The 20,314-nt window shown below is 32.7% G+C and overlaps 2 protein-coding genes across 3 annotated transcripts in view; both read right to left on the reverse strand.

Moving 5' to 3' along the window:
* Positions 1-286: 286 nt before the first annotated feature.
* LOC107483923 (oxysterol-binding protein-related protein 4C) overlaps positions 287-20,314 on the reverse strand; it is a 21,811-nt gene continuing 1,783 nt past the window's right edge. Inside the window, exons 2-8 of one of the 2 annotated variants that reach the window (XM_052260782.1) lie at positions 17,695-17,887; positions 3,362-3,514; positions 2,461-2,706; positions 1,827-1,923; positions 1,376-1,667; positions 1,073-1,175; positions 288-782 (exon numbers count right to left, since the gene is read on the reverse strand). In XM_052260782.1, coding sequence (XP_052116742.1) covers positions 534-782; positions 1,073-1,175; positions 1,376-1,667; positions 1,827-1,923; positions 2,461-2,706; positions 3,362-3,424 — 1,050 coding nt within the window. In that variant the 5' untranslated portion in view covers positions 3,425-3,514; positions 17,695-17,887 and the 3' untranslated portion in view covers positions 288-533. Of the gene's footprint in view, positions 783-1,072; positions 1,176-1,375; positions 1,668-1,826; positions 1,924-2,460; positions 2,707-3,361; positions 3,515-17,694; positions 17,888-20,314 lie in introns of both variants that reach the window. The other variant, XM_016104527.3, reaches the window with a different exon arrangement.
* Positions 5,413-6,875, reverse strand: LOC127746732 (uncharacterized). The gene is made up of 2 exons (XM_052260783.1): positions 6,133-6,875; positions 5,413-6,049 (listed from the first exon to the last, which is right to left on the reverse strand). The coding sequence occupies exons 1-2, from the start codon at positions 6,698-6,700 to the stop codon at positions 5,826-5,828; spliced, it is 792 nt and encodes a 263-aa protein (XP_052116743.1). The 5' UTR covers positions 6,701-6,875; the 3' UTR covers positions 5,413-5,825.

Raw genomic sequence — 20,314 nt, forward strand, 5'->3', positions numbered from 1 at the left:
TTGTGTCTCAAACATAAACATAAGTGTTTCTTGCTGAGCAACAACTACATAGACATTGTTGCTCTTAGTCACAAGTGGAAGTAGATTGGTCTAACCAATGATGATGATTTTGACAATATTTTGTAAAATAAGTACTAGTAATGTGTACCAATGCAGAACTTCTAATACAGCAAATTAAGTTGTATTATTTTGTACCTTGGTCGGCCAAGCCAAGGATGCACCTCTTACTCTCAAAGAGCCTAGAGGAAAATAAGCACACAGCTTATTTTATATTCAAAAATAAACTTCAATTCTATTTTATAAATAAAAGGTACATGAGTTATTTATACTAGTAGCAGAAGGAAAAGCCTTCATAACTTGGACGATGTGGGACTAAAACATAACATAAAGTTCACTATCCTAAACAATATAGGACTTATATTCCCTTATTACAATTAACTAATATAATTAACCTACTAAGCCTACTTGCTCCTGCGTCACAGTATTTCACACCTTATATGTATACATAACATTTTTTTCGTAAAAGAAAATTCCTAGGAGACTATAGGGGAGGGTGGGACCAATTTTTGAACAGGAAAACAGTCCCAGTCCCCTTCTTTGGTGTGAGACAAAGAAAAATGTTTAGGCACCCAAGTTTCCCCTTTTGAGGCTCTCTCTCTTAAGATCTCCCTTTGCCTTTCCTCCACAAATTTCTTTGCTTTTACTGCTTTCTCCCACTCTTTGTTCATGATGGCTTGGTTTACTTGGCCCCAAACAATAGCTGATTCAGTTGGCCACACACTCTGATCAAAGTATATGAGAATCACAGGTTAGAAAAGAAATATGCACAATCAGTTTCATATCTTATTTGTTATGGAACATAATAAAAGCTCCTAAATGCTTGACACTAGAAACTGTAAGTGAATAATGGATTTTATCAGGCTTATTAAACTTTATTTAGGTTTAGCAAATTGATTGAGAATAATAAGAGTGACTTTTATGTCACAAACAGAATATGTGATTTGCTAACTTTTACATGAAAAGAGTGGAAGTTAGCAATCTCATATAGTAAATAGATAATTACTATTACTACCTTTGAATCCTTAACAATTGGAGTCTGGAGCCCTGAAATGACTTCTCTTGCATCAAGTATCACTCTTTCTTCTCCATTAATTGTATTCTTCACTGCTACAGTGCTGCAGCATGTTAAGGTATTAGAAATTGCAACATTAAATTTTTACAAATGAACAATTGGTGGTCGTTGCTTTGAAGTTTGAAGTTTGAAGTTTGAAGTTCTAGTTTAGAATAGTATTCCCTCCACTCCATATTGATTAAATTTTTCTAGTACTTTCATAAATCAATGCATATTGACTAATTGATACTTCATAGTTCATACCTATCCCAATGACCATTAATTTCACATAGTATCTTCCTTGAAGATGAATCAATGATCTTGCCCTTAACTGCTCTTCGATTTCCCCGAAATCCAAGGAAAGATTGCGTTGTGAAGCTTAACTCTGCAACAAGTCCTGTTTCAAGGCATTTGATATTGACATTGCCAACCCAATTGTTCCCAGGGACTGGAAGAAATCTGATTGAGAAGTCAGGAGAATTCATTTCATATGTCTCTCCATGATTGTGGAGCTTCAACCTCCTTTTTCCATGTATATGACCTTCCACTGTGGCACCTGCATATTTGGTTGTGATTGTTACAAATCAGCCACAGAAAACACTAACCAATATCACAATTCGAAATCAATAAACAAAGCAAGCAAAAACAAACAGAAAATCAATGCCAAAGCCACACAGAACTTATATATATATATATTTCATGCTAAATCATTTACCATAGAACTTTGCAATATGATACTGGCAACATATGATTTCAATGTTTTCCTTCTCATCAGTTGCATGGAGGGCAGTCACTGGAGGGTGGTGAGAAACCTGCAAACATGTCAACACATGAATGCATCAATCCTTGAAACAATGTTATCCATGAAAGATCAATGTCATAAAAATTGTATGTAAATATAATAATTTAATAAAAGATTCAATTTATTTTTATTTTTTTACACAAAATTTAAAAAAAAATAAATTAATTAAAAAATATAAGTATAAAAAATTAATAGGGATAATAAAAAAAATAAAATGTATTTTCGTATAATATCTATGTTTTTTTAGGTATGAAAAATACAAAATACACTAATTTAATACTCAAAATATAATATTTATATTTATGTCTCGTCTCTCGAACATAATTTTATTTCTCTTTATTCATTTTTCGTGTTATACTTATAAACAAACATAACTAAAACAACTATTACTATAAAAACTAACTATTATAACAAAGGAATTCAAAATCTTACAAGACTCTATTTTAGTGTTGACTCTTGAACATGCATGAGAATTTTTTCAGGTACACTATATAGAAGAGTATAGCCATTAACTTTGTGAGCATAATAATTAATAACACAAGTGTACCTGCTCTAACAAGACATTAAGATTTCCTTTAGAAACATGGTGTGTTTCTCCAAGGATGGGGTTGTAGGGAACAACTCCAAAGATTGTAGGGCGTTTGGTAGATATATACCATGCCACAACAGAAGTGAGTCTATCAACAGGACTCTTCCCTTTGTTGCACATGCTTAGCAAATCTGTGCTTGTGGAGTACACTTGTTCACCATAGATTTGGAGTGTTGACTTTGGCAAGTTAAATAGAGCTGGCAGCTGCATGCACGCATAGGACAAACTCAAAAAATCTTAGTCCCGGTTTCATTTTAGAATTTACCTTCATTTTCTAGGTTTTAACATAATCATTAATATTTTTTGATAGATTTTTTAAAGTAGGATATACAGTGATTTTTTTTTGTCATAAGTCATTTGTTTAAGGGCAGATGACTTATGTATTTAAAGTGAAGTTAAACTTCAAAATGATTCATGAAATTAGTCACATGCATTAAAATAATGTTCAAAATTCTGATTATATTAATTATATTTTTAAGATTGACAAAAATATCCCACTTTAGTCAATAATAATGTGATGAATTACTTAAACAAAAAAAGACTAATACAATTTTATGTAATGAATGTAATTAAAATTTCAAAACTTATTTTAGTGCATATAATTAATTTTAAATTATTTTAGGACTTAATTCTTTAAAAGTGAGATCCAAACTCTCCAAATGATTTATAAGGTGAAAAAATTATAGAAGATTGGATTTTTTTTTTTTTTTGTTGCGTTGGAAAACTGATTTTGTGTTTTCTCAATTTATCTTCACTTTGTTTCAAGAAAAATACCATTGGACCAGACCCATCAAAATGCATAATTAATCTAAATTTGAATTTTATTTCTCTTAAATAGTAAAGATCAAAGAAAACTTGCCTGAAAGTGAGTAAGATCAGATCCTGGCCGCACGTTCTTAAATAAACTTAATATTCGTTTCATAAGATTGGGAGCTTTATAAACTGTCTCAGCATCTGATTCTTGTGCCAGTACTGAGAATGGCTTAGTCAGCACAATATTATTTGACGTGTCCTGCATCATAATACCCAAATAATAATAAAGAATAATTTTTTTTACAGAATAATAAAGAATAATGTAACTTAGTTAAAATATTTTGTATGAGATCACCTCGTATAACTTTCTACCTATACTAAACATATTTTTGTTTGTTCAATTTGTAAATTTTTCTTAATTTTGAAACAACTGTTGTAAAATTAACAAGGTTCTAAAAAATGGTTCACAAATAGAACAAATCAAACTATAGAATAAAAGAGATTTATTAGTCCAACCGAGTTAATTAAATTATAATAAATAATAAAAAAATCTAAAATCTGATGCCTCAACTCTGATATATCTCTAGCGTATAAAAAAGAATTTCAATCAACTTCTTATTTTCATCCACTGTTATATAAAAGAATATCAAATTTGATGAAACTTGTATGATGAATATTCTTTATTAAGCACTCATCATATTATCCATAAAAAATCAATAAGCACGAAATGAAATTAAAATTAGAGACTTGGTTAAACTTTTTTAAGCTGTGGAAATCCAATTAGAAAAATTTGAACTAAAAGGACTAAATTAAAAATCTGAGTAAACTTATAGAGATGTATAGAATTATTAAACCATTTTAAATAGAAAAAGTCTAGGGGTCAGCAATTTTATTGTATTTTGGCCAGCATGTAACCAGTAGAGAAAGGTGAGCCATTGGATGAAATCTAACCAATCTCACACTATCAAATCATCATTGATAGCTAATTGATGGCTACCAATCACAAATGTTGCTGCCCTCTAACATTGCTCATTTAAATATATATTACTAGCTATAAGTAATAAAAAGTCACAACAAAAACGTTAAACAATTTAAGTACATGATAATGAATTTCTATATATTAATGTACTGATGTCTATATATTTTATTGCAATAACAATTGTATTTTTTTTTTACCTTAATGTACGTACTAATGCTTTCTTCCACATATAATGATACATTTTTTATGAGTTTTATTTTAATATAAGCTTTAAATAGATATGGAATAGATTAATAAATACGTTTAGAATTTAGTATTAGAATTTAAAATTTAAGTATTTAATATATTCATCATATATTATTAATTAAAGAATTAAAATGTGTCGTATAACCTTTTTTATTATAATTAAAATTTTTTTTTCAAAAATTAAAACATTGCCTTACTTTCTCTATTCTTTTCTCTCTCCCTCCTGCTCTACTATTCCTTCTGTACTTTGTACTCTGTTATAAATTAGAAATTAAAGAAAAAAAACTAATATTTCTTTATACATAAATTAATTTGTAAATGGATAACAAAATAGTGAAGTACAGATAAATAGATGCATGGTGTGATGTTCATAAATGTGGAGCTGTAAATATCAAAGATCTGCAAAACGTAGGTAGCGTTTTGCAGGCGTTAGAAACAGAAAATTTCAGACCCTGCAAAATGCTGGTTGCGATTGGCGAGGAAAGGGAACAAGAAATTGAAACGTGCCTTGTATGCCGACAGGACCAAGGCTTGACCAACTTCGAACTGAGCAAAACGCAGAATGCGTTTGTCAGTGAACTAGAGCCAAATGCAGGTTCCGTTTTGTAGGCTCCATAGCTGCATGCGTGCCACGTGTTCTGGGAGGGAGTTCAGCTGGGTCCTTAGAAGTGAGAAACGCAGATTGAAGTAGAAGTATAGTAACTGAAGCAAAACTACAAGTTACTGAAGAAATATTGAGGGAGAGTGAAGAAGCGGTGAAAGAGTTTGGTGAAGAAGAAGAACTACATAGTATAGGGGAAAAAATGGTGCGTGACTATACCAAACCAGAAGATCATATTATTGAGTATTTGGATCACCCCCAGTTTGTAAGTAATTTTTTTTAATATTTAACAATAAATATATAAATTTATTTGAATTTTATTTATCCCCAGTGTCTAAATGCTACAATACACGGATAGAAGCTCCAAAAAACGCGATGCAGAACTCTTACACCTTGAACCTCCTCAGTCTCACGGTAAACAGGGAGCGTTTTGATTTGAACACGAGACCTTGGCATTTTAACCGTCATTGCTTTCAACCATACTGGTAGAGTCTGGTAAGAAACTTCCCAATCACCGAAAACCTTGGCAACAGCTTTCTGCTTTGCCAACCAAGCCTTGCGATAATTGACAGTGTAGTTGAACCTGGATTGAACTTCTGCAATTACAGACTTCACCTTTATCGAGGGGTCTGATTCGACCAACGGCCTAATGACATCTGCAATTGTGTCAGAGTCCAACTTGGCATGATCTTGTGATATCGTTCCCATGGTGCACGTATGCTTGCCATTGTATCTCCTGATCTCTCAACAAGCTTTCTTTCGAATCAAGCTAGCCCGGATTAGCCAATCACATCCTGCACCATACCCCTTGCATTTCGCATAGAATGTCTGCGGCTCAGACTCATACACAGTGTAATCAGCCCCTCTAGAGATAGTGTAGCTTTTGATTGCAGATATCACCGACTCTCTCGATCCAAATTCCATTCCAACACTAAACTCGCCATCTTCCACCGCAGCGTTGCCTTCACCTACGACATGCACATCACCATCAGTCAAATGGGGCATATAAATTAAACACTATAGTAAACTTGAGTTAATAATCATAACATACCCGTATTCGCATAATCAGGAAATTCTGGGTCATGCATGGCTTCCAGATCTAGAGTCCGTATAAAAGACGAAACACCAAACGGGTGCTGGCTTATAATCGCATTTGCTTCATTTTGCACCTCCGGATTGCCTGCCAAGTCTCCGTCATCGTTTTCGTCATCGACTTCATAGTTAGCTTCGAACTCCTCTTCACTGTCATTATTTTCTTCTTCCCAATCTATATCACCGAGCTCATCAATATTGACCTCCTCGCCGACCGCACCCGACCCTGACTGCTGCTCAAACTCAACGTACAACTCTATCATCGGCACATGAAATCGGGTTTGTTGATAAATACAGAACATCTGCTGCATACTGGCATCGTCAGGACTTCTGTATAAAAGGTTGCTCACCCTTTTTAAAATGTGGCTTTGAATGTTATTACAAATCCCATTTTGCAACTCGACAAAGCTCATGGTACATGGAATAGCAAATGACAACGGACATTCACAAACAAAAGTCACTCCTTCATGTGTGTTTGGTATAACTTTACCGTTATAATATACTCGCAAATTTGCAATATTTTCCATAACTTCAACCTCACGTACTCCGATATTTTTGACACAGCTAATTGCAAAAAAAAAACTAACAACTACAACATTTGTATTTGAAAGAAGAGAATGATGAGTAGAATGGGAGTGAGGCCGTTGCACTGAGGAGTGCTTCGTATTTATAGGCAGGCCTCTTCAGGAAAATATTTTTTTCAACAAACGCAACCTGCGTTTTTCAAAAAACAATCTGACAATGCGAAAAAATGCTGCCTACGTTTTGCTTTTCCCAAAAAAAAGCCGGCCCTCAGCACAAAACGCAGATTGTGTTTTCTTATTACAAAAAAAAAATTATTCAGCCGCAAGCCACGTTTTGGCCCCTTTCCTGCAAAAAAAAAAAAAAACAGGCCAAAAATAAAACGCATCTTACGTTTTATGCCTGTCATCATAACAGGAAAAATTTCCTCCATGCATCCATTACGTTGAATATCACCAAGCTTTAATCCATATAAAAAAAAGACCCTTCTTTATATAATAATACAAAAATGTAGAATTGAGAATGTAAGTGGGGTAGGCGGGTAGGACTTAGGAGTGTGGGGGACAAACACACATAAAATGTTGACTGACTGGCCATTAAAGAGGCTCACCGACATACAAACCCTATCGACCCATGGACCAAAAGACCCCACTTGGCACTTGCAAGTTGCAACAACTCACTGCCACTAATTGCAACTGCGTCACGAGTCACGACTAACAGTACCCGACCCCCTAAATGATGTACTCCGTACTCGTCCCGTGGGGGACTCGCTAAATCTCTGAAAAAAATTACTTGAAAATATTTTTATATAAATATATGTTTAATGGACTTTTTTTTAGTTTTATCCAAAATCAAATTAATAATGTGTATAATATTTAAATTTATAATAGCTGATGTGATTGTTATAATTCGGTTAAAACATTATAATTCGGCTATAAACACCATAGTTCGATTATGAAAATACCAAAACTTATAATAACATTCTAAAACGTTATTATTCCTCATTTAAGTGAAATTTTCGGAAATATAACTGAATACATCACATTCTAAATATAAAAGGAAGGTAAAAAAATCATTTGATATATTGTAATTTGCAAAGCTTATTATTCACTTGTTAACTTGAGTATTGGAGTACTTTTTTTAGGTATCTACTGCCGGTTCTCTCATTGCCGAAATATAACTCATCCCGACAAAAAAAGCTTGCTGTTACTCATCGGCGAACAAGCTATACAGTGGCCATCCTCCACAAAAACAATTGACGCCCACCATGGATCCTAGAAACAAAAGTCCTTTTTTCTTTAGGTCCCAAAATTTCCAGATCTGCCTATGGCTGACCAACTTCCTCCCACACCTTCCGAGCTTCTTCGGATAGTAACAAAGTTAAAACAGACTAATCAGCACATAGCAAAAGAAAATCAAAGAATAGCAAATCAGATAGTTGAGCTAACCAATGCTCGGATTGCTCATAACAATGATCATAATGAATGACAAGATGACGAAGAAGAAAACTCTGATCCAATGCATGTCTCTGAAACTCAACAAATAGATGGAGATCAACAAAACAATGAAAGCAACAAACCGGACAAGCAGTTGGACCATTCACAGCCGAGATCATGGAATTTTAAGTTGCCCAGAAACTTTACATTACCAATGACACTAACTCCCTATGACGGCATGGGGATCCAAAAACACATATAAAAAAATTTTGCTCCATGATGATAGTAAACAGTGCTTTTGAGCCTATCTTATATCGTTGTTTTCCTACTTTTTAAGATGGTCCTGCACTTGATTGATTTTTCTCTTTGCCTGCAGATTTTATCTCACACTTTCAGAAGCTTGCTAAGTTATTTGAAAATTAATTCATTGCATCTTCCATATATTTACATGACTCCGACTATTTGAACACCATCAAGTAAAGGTAGCATGAAAGCTTAAGAGAGTATGTTACTCGCTTCATCAAAGTAGCAATGAGCATCCCAAACCTTCATCTAGAGGTATACCTACATGCTATTAAAAGCGGCCTTCACCCAGGAAAATTCCAAGAGGATATCACAATAGCCAAACCTCGAACCTTAACCGAGTTTCGAGAGAAAGCCAAGGGCCAAATAGAGATTGTGAAGCTGCACCAAGCTCGAAAATCAGAAAAAGATCAAACCAACAATGATGATGACAAAAATTGAGATAACAAGAGACTTTTCGATTAACACCCCGTTATGATTCTTACACTCAATTCAACACAAAAATGGAGGAAATCATTAAGGAAATACTAAATTCAAAGCTAATCAAACCTCCTCGAAAAGCTAAAATCTATTAAGATCTGAAGAATGTAGACAAAACAAAGTATTGTGCTTTTCATCAGAAACAAGGGCACACTATTGATGAGTGCGTTGTAGCCAAAGACTTGCTGGAGCACTTAGCTCGGCAAGGACATTTGGACAAATACATCGACGGTCATATCCAAAAGGACACCATATATCCATTTGACTTATCTTTTGTAGGACAATCTTCTAGGGACAAGGACAAAGCAAATAATGCTCAACCCAATCAACCCTGAGGCGTGTTCAATTGCATATCTAGTGGCTTTTCTGGTGGGGGAGTTTCAAGCTCGGGTCGTAAATGCACCTATCGATTTATGATCGCTATAGAGAGCACCATTAACAATCATCAACCTTTGTCCAACTTGCTTAAAATGACATTCCAACCATTCGACTTCAATTCAACCAAGCTCAACTTAGATGACCCAGTTGTTATCTCTATCCAACTAGGAGATATAATAGTTTGCAAAGTCTTGTTGGACCTCGGAAGCAGCGCCGATGTTAAATTTTACTCCACATTTCAAAAAATTTAGTTGAGTGATAACATACTACAATCATCCACTGGAGACCTGATGGGGTTTTTAGGTGAACGAGTATCTGTGTTGGGATCAATGTGGTTACAGACCACACTTAGTGAGAGTCTTCTAACCAAAACTCAAGATGTTCAATACCGTGTGGTTGATTGTTTTAGTCCTTATAACCTAATCCTTGGCCGACCTTTTTTGAATAAGTTCGGTGCAATCATCTCTACAATTCATCTCTGTGTTAAATTTTATGTACAGGACAACTTTGTTGCAACAATTCACAGTGACCACCGTGAAGCTCGGCATTGCTATAACATCAGTCTCAAAATGCCTATATCTAACCGAACTATAGGTGCACAAATAAATGTTGTCCATAACTCGCTCGAGCTTCCATCCATAGCCGAGTTAGACCCACGATCCGAGTTTCAAGATCGTCCCATTCCAACGGAGGAGTTACAAAAAATTCCTTTAACTAATGATCCAAACAAGTTCATTTTTGTAGGTTCAGCCATTCAGGAAGACAAGAAAGAGAAGCTTAGCTGATTTCTTCAACGAAATGCCAACCTCTTCGCTTGGATTCCTGTCGACATGTCCAGTATCGATCTTTCTGTAATATCTCATAAGCTGGCAATTAACTTATCAATCCGACCTATAGCATAGAAAAAGTGCAACCTCAGCTTGGAAAAGAAGCAAGCATCATTAGAGGAGACCAAAAAGCTTATTGATGCCAATTTCATTCGAGAAATCAGGTTCACAACATGGTTAACTAATATTGTCATGGTAAAGAAACATAATGGTAAATGGCGCATGTGCGTCGACTTCACTGATTCAAACAAAGCATGTCCTAAAGATGCATACCCTTTACCATCCATTGATGCTTTAGTTGATAATTCATTTGACTTTGGCACTTTAAGTTTTATGGATGCATATTCTGGTTATAACCAAATGCATCCATCAGACTAAGAAAAAACTACTTTCATAACTGAATATGATAATTTTTACTGTAACGTTATGCCTTTTGGCCTTAAGAATGCATGGGCTACTTACCAACGACTTATGAATAAAATGTTCGCCAAGTAAATTGATCGAAATATGGAAGTCTATGTTGATGACATGGTCGCAAAAACCAAAATCGGCCATTCTCACGTAAACGACCTTGTGGATATTTTCACACAAGTCAGAAAATACAATATGAGATTAAACCCTGAGAAATGCTCATTTGATATCCAAGGAGGTAAATTCCTCGGCATTTTGCTTAGGAGCCGAGGTATAGAGGCAAACCCTAAAAATGCCGAGCTGTTCTGGAAATGCAAAGTCCTCAAATAGTAAAGGAAGTCCAACGATTAACAGGGAGACTTGCTGGTTTATCAAAATTTTTACCTTGTTAAGCTTCCAAATCCTTTTGCTTTTTTCAATTACTCAAAAAGAAAAATAACTTTAAATGGGATTATGAATGTGAAATTGCTTTTTTAAATCCAAAAACTATTCTTTCCAAACCTCCCATTTTGCAAAAACCTGAACTTGGAGAAGAGCTTTATCTTTATCTATCCATTACTGACTGAGCAATTAATTATGTTCTTGTTACAGAAAGGGACAAGATGTAAAAGCTTGTTTACTTCATTAACAAATCTCTGCAAAATACCGAGCTTCGCTATCCAAAGATAAAAAAGTTTGTCCTTGCCTTAGTATTCTCAGCTAGGCGTCTCCGACCTTATTTCCAAAGTCATATCATCAATGTTCGAACTGAGCAACCATTACAACAAGTGCTACCAAAACCAGAATTAGCTGGACGATTAACAAAATAGTCTATCGAACTCTCTGAGTTTGATATCAGATATCAAGCTTGAGGATCCATCAAATCACAATACCTTGCCGAGTTTACTACTCCCAACTCCAATGATATGCCAGTAGAATGGACACTATACGTCGACGGCGCCTCTAACTCTCAAGGGTCAAGAGTTAGAATTCTTCTTAAAGATGGTAATAGAATTGTTTTGGTCTTTACACTTCTCCTTCAAGGATAACAAAAATCAGGCCGAATATGCAGCACTAATTGCAGGTTTAAAGTTAGCCATTGAGTTAAATATTTCTGAAATAAAGGTACACTATGACTCTTTATTAGTATCACAACAGGTAAATTAATCTTTTTAAATCAAAGATCCTCTCTTAACAAAATACTTAGATGTTGTCAAATCACTTATATCTTATTTTCAAAATTTGAAATTCATTATATTCCAAGGAAACAAAATCACTAAACTGACATTATGTCAAAGCTCACCAGTACACAATCACACACTGTGTCAAAGCTCGCCAGTGCACAATCACACACTGCCACTCTCTTCCAATCCCTTCCAATCCACTATGATTATACCAAGCATCCATTTCATTAATATTTACAACATTAATAAAGATGATGACTGGAGATGGCCTTATATCCAGTATCTGAAAATTGAAAATATTTTGCCTGAAACTAATAATATGAAGAAGTTCAGTAGACAAGCTTTATTCTTTATATTGTTAAATGATAATTATATAGGCGAAGACATACTCGTCCCCTATTAAAATATCTAAATAGGTCGGAGGCCGATCTCGCCTTAGTCGAGGCCTATGAGGGAATATGTGGTAGCATGTAGGAGCACAGAGTCTATCCTCCAAAATTATCCCTTAAGTTCTTCTGGCCGAGATTATAAAGAGACTGTCATCAAAAGGTGAAAACCTATACAAACTGTCAAAAACATGCTCCAATAATACATGTACCAATTGAACTATTACATAAGTCTGAAGTAAGTTGGCCCTTCTATCAATGGGGAATTGATATCCTTGGTCCATTCTCCATTGCACCAAGTCAGATAAAATTTTTTATTGTAGTTATTGACTATTTTTCAAAATGGATTGAGGCACAACCATTAGCTAAAATCACATCACAACAAATGATTTCCTTTGTTTGGAAACACATTATATGCAGATTTGGTATACCTTAACACATTATCATTGACAATGGTCGTTAGTTTGTCGATCATAATTTCACATTGTTTTTACAGAACTTAAAAATCCAAAAACACTTCTTTTCAGTAGAACATCTCCAGACTAACGGATTAGCTAAAGCCGCAAATAAAGTTGTCTTACATGCTTTGCAAAAGAAGATAGATATTAAATTTTTCCTGTCAACAACCTCACCAAACCCTATTATATACTCATTTTGAGGAGTTGTCTCTTCTTGACCCAAAATATGTTGTGACTGTAAATACCAAAACAAGAAAAACTTCTTACCTAAATACTCGTCCAAATAGAAGGGAAAATCCTCGTCAACTGACTTTACTTTCAAAAATATTTTTTGAAAATCTTTAAAGGATGACTTATAGAGTTTGAAAACAGCAAAACTTGGAGCACTATTCAAATTAACCCAAACTCCCTTCCAAACCCCTTTAGTTTGAAACAAAGAAAAAAAATAACCCAACAGATGGCTTTATTTCCAAAAATTTCATCAAAATTTCAAAAATTCTCAAAAGTGCTCAACCATTTGGGTGAAGTTAAAAAGGCACACAGTTTAGTTGTTTCAACACATCACACTCAAAAACAGTAAATGGCAATTTTACACGGAATTTTTCAAGAACACAGCTATGCATGTAAAAATACTTAAAAATTATTTTTCCATAAAAAACACGATAAGACCTAGCACATGGCAGCAACTCAACCTTCACTCCGAAATCTCTCCAAACTATTTTTGAAACATTAATCTTACCTACACTACCCGTATCCACAAAAAGAGAACCTCAAATTATAACATCCTCATTAATCCACTTGTAAGAGATATCATCATCATCTTTCAATTTCTCCTTCTCTTTTTTCTCACCCATAATTTTTTTGAAAAAAATAGAGAAGAAGAAGAAGAAATGATAGAACAGAGAAACATATAAAGCAAACTAACCTCTTATACTCATAGTTTTATGACTTCACAAACCACTTCAAAGAAAGCAAAGTTGCCTTTATGAATTCCTTCAGGATTCTAATAATAAATCAAAATACCATATTTAATGAAACCATTCAGTTCCATAAAAACTTCTGACCGTTACTTCCCTTCCATATCCACGGACAAGATTGTATTGGAAAATGCAAATGGTATAATCGATGAAAGTACTACTACACTTTTTCATACACGTTAACTTCAATTATCTCCTATTTTCAAATTATTATATTTTAATAAAATAAATTAATCTAGGGACTCTATACCTATAACTTATATTGCCGAGTTATAACTCAAAAAGCTCAACCTGCTTTATCAAAAGATCACCAGGCCAAGCTTGGGGCTAATATATCACCGTTATAACTCGGCTATAAACACTATAGCTTGATTATGAAAATAGCAAAACGTATAATAACATTCTAAAACCTTATTATTCCTCATTTAAGTGAGATTTTCGGAAATATAACCGAATACATCTCATTCTAAATATAAAAAGAAGGTAAAAAAATTATTTTAATATATTACAATTTGCAAAGCTTATTATTTATTTACTAACTTGAGCATCAGAGTACCTTTTGCAGGTATCTATTCACTGTTCTCTCATTACCGAAGTAAAACTCATCCTGATGGAAAAGCTTGCAGTTACTCATCGTTAGACGAGTTATACAGCAACCAACCTCCACAAGACTCACTAGCTAATTATTTAAATTTGTATCATTATAATAAGAAGGTATTATCATTGAACTATGATCGAGCACTAAAAGTTGTTATATTATTTTGTTGAAAGTTTTCCTATTTTTAATTTATTTTAATTTGTATATTGGAGATTTATGTTCTACTGATTATGTTGAATTTGTCTTTGAATTTTGTTTTAGTTTAATATATTTAGTTGAATTGTATTAGATTTTATTATGATTGTATTAGTTTTTTAAAAACTATTAAAATTTAATATTCATAAATGCCCGCGGGTATCTGCCTCTCCCGTGAGAAAATAAATGGGGACCTATGACAAAAATGAAGTGGGAATGGAAGTCGTTTTATTAAACAAAAACGGGAGGTGAGAGAGAAGTCTATGCCCCATGGAGTCTATTGCCATCCGTATCCAGTCGTTGTCCAATCCAATTAATATCCTGTTTGTCGAGTGACCTTGATTAACTGACTGTCTACTGACTAACTCGGACTAACCGATTGAATTGCTTGCCATTCCACCTTAACCAAGCTTATTGCTAACCTATTTACCACAAGAATCCGATGGACACCTAGGACTGAAGTCAATAACCGACCAATAGATCAATTGACTTCCAACTGACTCAACTGGTCAACCTTTTGCAAACTGATCAAGTACCCACTGACCAACTTGTTTTTTCGACCTTAGTCCACTGACTCAGCCTAACTGGTCAATCAATTGTCATCCAACTTTAATTGGTTCATGAGATGACCAATATAATGTTTGACTAAGAGCAACTCCAACGATCAAAATACGAGACCGTATTTCTGACAAAAGCAGGGGTCAGCCATTGAAGAAGAAAAGAGAGTCCCTGCGTACTTTTTAAGAGGACAGAGTGCTTTTGAGTAGAGACTTTCATTGTCATTATAGTTAATTAAATTTGTTTACATAAAGAAATAAATTTAATTTTTACATATTACAAAATAATTTTTGGTTCGGTTATTTATTTTTATTTATAAAATTTAAAATGCTAACCACATTATAAAATTAGTCGTTATTATACTAGCCGTTAAATAGTCGTTGCAAAATTAGCCGTTGCAAAAGTAGTTGTTTGATGCGGACACACTTACAAATATATGACCATTACTATGTTACCGTTATTATTAATAAATTAATATTTTATTACTCTATATATACTACTTACATATACTTCTATTCTCACAATTTCTTCTACTCTTCTTCATATTCTTTCAAGCTTACGAAATCAAAGTTCTACTGATATTGTTTTTCAACCAGAAAATTGGATGCAAACCAATCCAATTCCTTTTTTAATTGCTTATAATTTTTTCTCAAACTCCAAATAACTAATAATCCCAAACTTCAAACTCTCAAATTCTAAATCAAAACTTCACACTATCAAATATATTTCAAAATCCAAATCCACAAAATCTTCCTACTTTCAATTTTCAAGCTCTTTATAATAATCAATTTTCTATATTCCAACTACATAATTAAAATTCACAAACACCACATTTTCCATTTCTAGCTCAATTCAGTGCATCGAGACATGACTCATTTAGGGTTAGTGGCTCTTCTAACCCACCTCTTTAGACTTCGATACAATCTAGTCTAAATTCGCAATATTTAGATTTTGCCAACCCTCATAGATCAGATGCTGGTGACCTTAATGATAATGACATTAAAAATCGTAGACAAGACAGTATTTGATACTGGCAATGGAAAGAGGATGAGATTTTAAACAATGCATGGTTGAATGTTTCAATAGACCCTATAGTTGGTACCGACAAAAAGGGTGAAACATTTTGGAGTCGAATTCACAACTATTCTGTAGAATTTAGTACCGACATAAAAAGGGAGATAGTTGCATGTAAGAAACGATGGTATAAGATCAACAAGGCAGTTGCACAATTTGCTGGTTGCTACGATTAAACTAGTCAAAACATGAGGAGTGGTTCGAATGCTGATGATATAAAGGAGTTGGCTTATAAACTTTATTCCATAAATTATGGTAAAAAATTCACTTTTGAGAGGCATTGGAATATACTTCGTTTGGAGCAAAAATAGAGAAGCCAACTACCTACACAAAATGGAGGCTTAAAGAGAATCAAGGTTAGTGCAACTGGAGCATACTCATCATCATCAAATACAAAAACACTGTTGGCTGACGAAATCGATGTGGACTCTCCTGTTCGCCTACAAGGATAAAAGAAGAGCAAGAAAAAAGGTAAAAAAAGCACAAATGTCTAAAGATCTTAATGAGAAAAAATCATCAGTTGTTAAAAAATTATCTCTCATGGAAGATATTAAGAATGTTAGAGAAAAGAAACTAATGGATAGAAAAAAAAAGAAAAAAAGGAGAGGGAACATAGAGCAAAGATTATGACAATCAAAGAAAATGAGTTACAAATTCAAGCGGCGATGAAAGAACAAGAATTACTAACTCAGATGTATATTAAAGAAATGGAGATAAATATAACAGAAAGAAAAATGGAAAGGATGGCTAAGGAAAGGAAAAGAGAAATGGATATGCAAATACTTAATGGTGACACGTTTAAAATGAGTGAAAAACGACGAGCTCTTCATGAGATTGCATGTGAGAAAATAATCAATAAGTGGTTTAATTAATGGTTTCTTGTATTCGTTCAGTTAAGTAGTATGCTTTACTTTTATTGTGTATTACTGTATGTGATGTAGTCTTTTTATTCATTTGTGATGTAACTTCTAAAATTAGTCAATATTATTGTGCCGTTATTATTTATGAAAGTAACCGTTGCAAAACTAGTCGTTTTAAACTTAGACAAGAAAAAAAATTAGCCGTTAAGTAGCCGTTGCAAAACTACCCGTTAAAAAATAGCTAATTGTTGCGGACACACTTATAAATATCAACTATCAATTAGTCACAAACTCCAGTTCAAATCTAGTTCCTCACCTCAAAAGAATACTAAAAAATACATTTCAAGATATGGTTAGAAATTTTGATGATGTGTTTAATGAGACTTTGTAGGTAAAAGAAGACGGCGAGATAACACACTCATGGATAATTGGATCAATGAGTGTTTACTCAATGATTCAAAAGAAGAAGATATTGATAGAAGCTCTATCCCAACTCTTTTTAGATGGATCAACAGAGATCGAGAAGCAGGACATGATCGCCTTTTTCAAGATTACTTTGCAGATGAGTCAGTGTATAATGCTGACATTTTTCGACAGAAATTTCGAATGAGAAGACATGTGTTCTTTCGGATAGTAGAAGCTCTCTCAAATGTATGTCTATCTGTATTTTCAATAGAGGGTCGATGCAACTGGGAAAAAAGGCTTGTCGCCACTCTAAAAATACACTACTGCAATACGAATGTTAGCATATAGCGTAATAGTTGATGCTGTTGATGATTATGTGTGCATAGGCGAGAACACCACAATTGAATGCTTGAAAAAATTTGTTGAAGGTGTTATTTCGGTGTTCGAGGATGAATACTTGCGAAAATCAAATTCAAATGATGTACGATACCTGCTACAAATGACGGAGAGTCGTGGCTTTCTTGACACGTTGGGTAGCATTGACTGCATACATTGGTAATAGAAAAATTATCCAAATGCATGAAAAGGTATGTACATAAGTGGTTATCGTGGGGTTGCAACTATAGTACTTGCGGTTGTAGTTTCCTCGGGCCTTTGGATATGACATGCGTTCTTTGGAGTTTCTGATTCAAATAACGATATCAACATGTTAGATCGTTCACCAATGATCGATGATATTCTAAATGGTCGTGCTCCGGAGGTAAATTATACTATTAATGGTAATAATTATACTATGGGATACTATTTAGCATATGGTATTTATTCTGAATGGGCCACATTTGTAAAATCAATCTCAAAGCCACAAGAGGAGAAACGCAAATTATTTGCACAATACCAAAAAGAGTAAAGAAAAGACATAGAGCGAGCATTCGGAGTGTTGCAAGAACACTTTGCAATTATATGTGGTCCAGCGTGCTTTTGGAAAAAGAAGAAGGTTGCAAACATAATGAGGACTTGTATTATATTGCATAATATCATTGTTGAGGATGAAAGAGATACTTATACAGAAAATTTTGCTCAAAACTTAGAGTATGACGATGTCGAAAATGGTTTATCACAACCTCAAATGGGAGAGGAAAATTTTGCACTATACCATCAATTTTTTCAAAGAAATGTCTAACTTTAAAATAGGCAATAACATCAACCGTTGAAAGAAGACTTAATTGACTATATATAATAATTTTACAGTATTTGTTATTAACTATATATAGAGTTCCACTATGTTTTTCTTTAGATTGCATAATTTTACAAATTAGTTTAATCTCGAATTATATATTGTGTACTATTGTTATATATAAAGTTATTAATTTTTAATTACTTTAATTAATTAATTAAATGGGTCACAATAAAAATTAAAGTTAATTTCTTTTAATAAAAAAATACTTTAAATTTTTATTTATTATTTATAACACAAAAATTGATATAAAATTATTTTTTATTAAATAAAAACTAAAATAAATTTTCTATTAAAAATAGTCTAACCAACCATTAACTTTTTTCCAATAAACCAACCACTAATCTACCAACCGCTTATCAATTTATTCTTACAGACCTTCGAACGATTATTCGTCAAATTTTCCTTAATCAACCACCCATCGGTTTAACCCTGTTAACTGATTTAGTCAATCCGGACATGCCCAAGCTGATGATTGTCAAATGGTTACTAAATGTCTGTCAGCTAATTTTGGACGACCTCTTTGGTCCAAAGTTTTTTATCTTGGTTTTTTGACATGAGATTTTAGTATTGTGACCTTTTTTTTTGAAAGTGATTTCTTGATTTATAGATCTTTTTAGTATCAAACACACAGAATTGACACTTAAAAGTATGATAATACTATCTTTGTCTTTTTTCAATTTAACAAAAATTTTAATTATTTATACAAATATAAAATTATTATGAAAATGATGTAATAAATTTTATTATAAGAATGTTAAATATTATTATCTTTTATTTCAAAATAAATATTAAATACTAACACATGTTTTATTTGAAAAAATTAGTCACAAAAAAATTATTTTATAATATTATTATAGACTTAAATATTAGTTAGTTAGTTAGTAAAAAATAAAGGCTCAGCACCCACCACGTAGATGAAGCCAAAGCAGCACAGGTGTACATGACTACATGCAATGCATTAAAGCCGAGTTACGTTAATTAAAGTGTGGATAGAGACAATGCAGAAGAGACATAAAATAAAATATATATAATATATAAAAAATACTACAAAACAAGAATTTAATATCCCTCGCCAATTGCGGTGGAAATCTCACCGGCTGGCACTAAAGTTTATCTGACAAAGTTATTTTGATAATAAGTTTAATTGAATTAATTCAATAATTTAAAAGTAATAATTAAAATTTTTAGTATTAGTTAGATTATATTTTTAAAAATATTTTCTACTTTTATAATAATGAAATGTTTAACTTTTGCTATATTGATATATTAAAAATATAAAAATTTAATTTTAATAAATAATTTTTTAATATTTTGAAATATACCTTTAGACAAGACTTTATTTTATTTATTTATTGCACGTGTTGAATGTGATAAGTGATAACCATGCGGATACTCATCCCCCAATTAAAGAAAATATACTTTATTTTATTTATTTATTGTACCGTCATATCTCGTGTCATGACTCACAGCCACAAGGTGATTGATTTAATTATTGTATTCTCATAAAGATAATATTACACATCTAAATTTTTTATTAATTAAATTTAAATTAATTAAATATAATAAAAATCAGTTAAATTATTATCATTCTAAATTTTATTCAATTTAATTAAATTTAATTTATAAACAAATTTAAATATATAACCTTATTCTATTGACACAATTTATTGCTCATTTTTTCGTTTAGAAAGATTCTGTCTATTTATTACGGGAATAGATTTTTTATTTTTTTCAATTATTTAATAAAATATTATTTTATTATTTAATTTGTTAAATAATATATTTTTACTCTCATTTAAAGAATGTAAAATAAAAAATCATACTTTATGAAAAAAAAATTAAAAGAATTTATTTTTATATATTACATATAAAA

This window comes from Arachis duranensis, chromosome 4, assembly GCF_000817695.3.
Source record: "Arachis duranensis cultivar V14167 chromosome 4, aradu.V14167.gnm2.J7QH, whole genome shotgun sequence".
NCBI lineage: Eukaryota > Viridiplantae > Streptophyta > Magnoliopsida > Fabales > Fabaceae > Arachis > Arachis duranensis.